This window comes from Chaetura pelagica, unplaced genomic scaffold (genome assembly GCF_000747805.2).
Source record: "Chaetura pelagica isolate M959 unplaced genomic scaffold, ChaPel_1.0 scaffold471, whole genome shotgun sequence".
Classification (NCBI taxonomy): Eukaryota; Metazoa; Chordata; class Aves; order Apodiformes; family Apodidae; genus Chaetura; species Chaetura pelagica.
The window spans coordinates 476,655-482,129 of record NW_009952430.1 but is presented as its reverse complement, the minus strand read 5'-3'; the positions used below and the strand labels follow the sequence as shown (position 1 = coordinate 482,129).

The 5,475-nt window shown below is 50.3% G+C and overlaps 1 protein-coding gene across 1 annotated transcript in view; it reads right to left on the bottom strand.

Moving 5' to 3' along the window:
• Positions 1-3,864: 3,864 nt before the first annotated feature.
• The window catches only part of DNAH9 (dynein, axonemal, heavy chain 9), a 164,944-nt gene continuing 163,333 nt past the window's right edge, over positions 3,865-5,475 (bottom strand). Inside the window, 1 exon segment of the mRNA XM_010008230.1 lies at positions 3,865-4,116. Coding sequence (XP_010006532.1) covers positions 3,889-4,116 — 228 coding nt within the window. The 3' untranslated portion in view covers positions 3,865-3,888.

Genomic DNA, 5,475 nt, shown 5'->3' with positions numbered 1-5,475 from the left:
CCCCCCAAAGCATCAAATTATTCACTCTCTGCTTGTAGCTTTTTGCAGCCAAATCTTCCCTGTGATGATTTGCAAAGGATGAAGAATGAGCACCCTGGTGACATTTCTAGTGTCTATAAATATCTCCCCCCACTACCCTGCCTGCCCAACTGGTGAATTATGCAGGAAGATATATATAATAAAACAATTGGATCCATTTTGGTGTCAACATCCCATTCTGCAGCTGGCAAGGGAGCAGCTCAGGCTGCTGCTCTGCAAAGAGCAAGTGGTGCCTGGGGAATGACTGAACTTTCCCTTCCCTGTAGGCACAGGGGCAGGATGGAGAGTAACAGGGAGGTGAGAGAGGCCCTAGTGTGCTGGGAAAAGGAAGAGAGCCCAGGGCAGAGCCCCAGAGATGCTGGAGGGAGGGGAACATCTCCCTGCTGAGGAAAGGCTGAGGGAGCTGGGTCTGTTGGGCTTGGAGAAGAGGAGACTGAGGGGCCACCTCATCCATGGGCACAAATCTGTTCAGGGCAGTGTCAGGAGGACAGAGCCAGGCTTTGTGCAGTGATGTCCAGTGACAGGACAAGGGGCAGTGGGTGCAAACTGGAGCCCAGGAGGTTCCATGGGAATCTCAGGAAGAACTTGTTTGCTGTGAGAGTGCCAGAGCCCTGGGCCAGGCTGCCCAGAGAGGCTGTGGAGTCTCCTTCTCTGGAGACATTCCAACCCCCCTGGCCACGTTCCTGTGTGATGTGCTCTGGGTGCCCCTGCTCTGGCAGGGGGGTTGGGCTGGGGGAGCTTTCCAGGTCCCTCCCAACCCCTGAGATTCTGGGATTCTGTGAAGTATGAAGTTTAGGACAGTAACAGACTCCAGGAAATCCCACCTATGGAGCATTGAGAACCTTTTGGGAAAAGAAGCACTGAGGAAACCCCAAAGAAGGGCTAATCCAGCCACATTACCTGGAGCACAAGGCACTTGCTGTGCCTGTTGGTCCTGCTTTTGTGTGTTTATTTCAGCAGTGCTCTGTTAAAGCAACTAAACCTCCTGCCTGGTGAAAGAGTTGGGAGAAATGAATGCACCCAGCTTTGCATAACTGGGAAGTGACCAGTTTATGTTACAGATAATGGGCAGGTTTTCATTTAAATTGGCAGAGATTTAATTGAACACCACAGCTTTCCCTGGCTAACAGACCTCTTCTAGCCAGCTGGCCATGATCTGGGGCAGTCTACAGGATCTCTTCCCTCATTTATGGGTCAAGAGGCTTTTTAAAACAGGCAGCTGAAGACAATGCTCCTCTTTGCATTAGAACTTTGCAGCTGGTTTTGGCTGAGCCACAACCTGCTTCTTCATTGTTCATTTTTGGGGGCTGTGCCTTGGAGACACTGCCTGGCAATGACACAAAGTTCTTACCAGAAAGTTTTTTCTACCTTACCTTGGTCCAGGTTGTTGTTCTCCGTGCAAAGACAGGGATTTTACACCTCTTCCTTCCTGCAGGAAGACAGCAGCTCTGCTGCTCAGCCCAAGAGAGTCACTGTGGAGTTCATGCAAAGCCTGAGGACTTCCCTCCCCTCCATGACTCTGGGTGGGATGACAGTGTGATGTGGAAAGCTGATATGCTGGGCCATGTCCCCATCAGTGTGTGCTGAGACCACCCATCGAGCTGCCCAGTTTGCCACAAGGCTGAGAAAGCAACCACAAGCCATGGGAAGGCTGTCCTGGTGTAACCCTGGTGGGCAGCCAAGCCCCTGTGAGCTGCCCTGCTGGGCTGGGGGGAGAGTCAGGAGGGCAAAAGTGTCTGAACATGTGGGGGGAGTTGAGGCCAGTTGGACAGGCAAGGCCAAACCCACCTGCACAAGGAAAGCAAAAGAAGGAATTCATTCAGCACTTCCCAGCAGGAGGTGGGTGCTCTGCCATCCCCAGGGCAGCCAAGCACCATCACACGTTGACAGTTCCTTGGGAAGACAAATGCCCTCACTCCAGATGTCTTTCCTTCCTCCTTCTTCTTCCAGCTTCCATTGCTGAGCACGAGATCATACAGAGTAACCCTGGGCTCAGCTGGAAGCAGCTGGCACAGCTGGGTCCCCTCCCAGCTGCTTGTGCTCCCCCAGCCTACCTGCTGACAAAGGGCTGGAGAAGTAGGGGTGGTACAAGCACCAGTCAGTAGGAACCCAAACATCTCTGGATTATGAGCACTGTTTCCACCACAAATCCAAACACAGCACCATGCCAGCTCCCAGGGCTGCCTGGAAACAGCATCCTGGAAGTGTCAGGGCCAGCAGGTGGGCAGGAGAGATCAGCAGCCAGAGTTGTCTGGTTGTCCCCTTGCCCCAGTTGGTGCTAAACACCTGAGCCCATTCAGGGCCAACTCTGGCCAGTGGGGACCTCCCAAGATGAGACAGTGTCTGTGAAGGGGCTCAGTGACCTTGTGGATTATCTGAGTCACAGGGTTGGTAGTGTTCCCAGAGGAGGGTGCCAGTCCCTGCTGGAGACCTGAGCTGGGAGGTTGTAACCTGGCACTGGGTGAGGGTGGGAAAGCCTTGGGGGTGCTCATTGCTGCTAATTCCACCAAGACCAAATCCCCTGCACACCTTTCCCTTCCCCTCTGCTCAGCCTCCCTGTTGCCCCCAGGGCTGGTCCTGTGGGAAGTGCAGAGATGGCCACAAACCCCACAGGTGAAAAACCAGGAGGACACTGTGAGGAAGAGAAACACCAGCCAGATGAGGTCCTGTGCTGCCACACAGAGCACAGCACTTCCCCACTGCCCCAGGAAACCTCCCTTCCACATTTCCCAGCTTCAAAATTGCTGAGCTTCTGCCTTCCAGGGCAACTCTCCATGTGTCTGGGGTGGCTTTATCCTGAGCCAGTCACCTCTCTCTGTGCTTTTGCCCCAGAAACACACCAGTCCTCACCCCCAGCATTTGCAATCATGTTTGTCCTGCCCAGCCCCACATGGACATTGTGTCACCATGGGATACAGGTCTCCAGGGAATTTTTACTCCAAACTTTCACTCTTGTTTTTTACTAGGCTGGGAATAATGATTTTTATTAATAAATTTCTACCATTATGAAATACTCTTCTTAAATAACCTGTGCTGTGTTTTTACTGCTGATTACATTAAGCACTTTGGATATTAACCCAATTTTTTAAGTTTCTAAAATTTACAGGAATATTAGCAAGAAAACAGTTCAGATCCACCCCCCCACACACCCCCACACACACCGCCCCCCAACTTCTGACATTCCAAGTATGACAAAGAAACACTCAAGTGTAGAAAAACAACAGGTCTAAGGAATTTCACAGGTCACTGAACCATCAGAGGATATTGGAGCTGACTTTGAAACTACTTTGAATCACAAAAGAGAAAGAAACATGAAATTCAGCTTTGAATGTAGCACTTTCTGGGTGTGGAAGATCTGCCTGGGGGTTGGGACCTCATGGACTCATCCTGGTTGGAAGGGACCCTGAAGATCATCAAGTCCAACCATAACCTAAATCCCACTAATTCACCCATAACCTAATTTACTCATTCAGTGCTTAAATCCTGTCCCTCAGCACCACATCTACATCTCTTAAGTCATGTCCCTCAGCACCACATCTACATTTCTTTTAAACATCTCCAGGGATGGGGACTCCACCACCTCCCTGGGCAGCCTGTTCCAGTGTCCAACCACTCTTTGGGTAAAGAAATTCTTCCATTGCCCCAGTGTAGGAACTAGAGGACCTTGATTTCCAGCAGCCAAGAAGCTGGTCCCTGCATCCCTCCACCCTCTGTCACCTCCTTGCAGGTTCCATCTAGTCCCAGTACCCTGAGGGATGGAACTGGGCTTCAAGCTCAGGGGATTATTTCTTTCACTGTAGAACAAAGCCCCCAGGAGGGATTTGGAAACAAGGAGCTCTGCTGGGGAGCCTAGACCTGCAGCAGCAGTGCCACACCAGCAAGCACCCACTTGGAAGGGTTTTCTCTAGTTTTAAGGTTAAAAGTCCAGACATAAGTTGGCCCCCTCTGGCGGGTTTTGTACACAGGACACGGGTACAGGCTCCGGGTGTCTTGTTTGTCAGCAGGGATGGCTTTGATGAAGATGACAGGCATGGCTGGGGTGAGTTCCTTCAGCCTTGCATCTGTGATCATCCCAGTCTGCAAAGGAAAGAAGAGTAAGTCTCAGCCAGATGTCCATGATACCCACCCAACACACACTGTCCTTGCTGCTGTTCCTACAAGTGAAAGGATCTCTCCTGAGATCAAGGGGGTGGATGAGTTTACTTGAGTTCAGGGGGGAGTCTGGATCAAACATCTACCTTGTTTCATTAGAAGTCTTCTTCAAGCATACCTTATTCCCAGAGGTACACAGGGATGGCTGCTCTCCCCAGGTGCTCAAACCCATCCACACCTGAGCTGGATTTTGCAGGGGAACAATGTCCCTGGCTGTGTCCAGCCACAGCATCCTGGTGCTGCTCTCAGCCAAGGTTTTGCCAAAGCAGAACCAGAAGCATTGCTTGAGCTTGGTCAGTTGTGGACACCTGAAAAGGGCTCAGGATGGAGGACAGTGCTCACTTGAGTCTAAAAATCATGGAGTCTCCCACCACAACACCAACATCTGAGCACCACCTGGGATACACTTGGCTGTGCAATGAATGCAGTCAAGGTTTTGTGTAGCCTCAAAAGGCACCATGGGCTTGTTTCCACTCTCACACCAACAAGGGGGGATTCAGAAGGGCTATTCCTGAGGGAATATTATCATTAAATAACAAGTCCACACTTACCCTCTTCAAAGCAATGCTCTGCTCAGCAGGCTGCCTGGTGCAGGAGAAGGGTGCTGGGCTGTCAGGGCATGACACCACAGAACCACAGACTGGTTTGGGTTGGAAAGGACCTTAAAGACCATCCAGATCCAACCTCCTGCATGGGCAGGGACACCTCCCACCAGCCCAGGTTGCTCCAAGCCCCATCCAACCTGCCCTTCAACACTGCCAGGGATGGGGCAGCCACAGCTTGTTCCTCTAACATGAGTCTCTCTGGCAACTTCTGTTTCTCATTCTGACAAGAAAATGCCCTGCCCATCCATCAGCTGCCAGGAAAGCCTGCAGAATTGCTTAACAGGAGTTAAGAGAGACCAAAGGAAAACAAATAATGAAATAGAAATAAAACTCAGTGCTAAAGAAGCTGCCTCTCATGGCAGTTTAGCTTCACATATCATCGTTATTTCAAATGCTCTTAGATCAGACACGTGGGATGAGATTCAACCTCTCTAGTAGCTTATTTAGTTCTGCAAATGAGTGAAGAAAAATGATCCCTCTTGTGACACACCTTGGTTTAATTGTATTTATGCCATCTGTTACACTAAGCTGTGATAAATCCAACTCTGATTTAGGATTTTTTTTATTTCCAACGTGCTCAACAAACACCAAATAATTCTTATAATACTTTGCAAAGAAGCTATTTATCAGGCATTATGGTGGGCTCTTTTTAAACCCACAACTTTCATTTCTGAGGGAG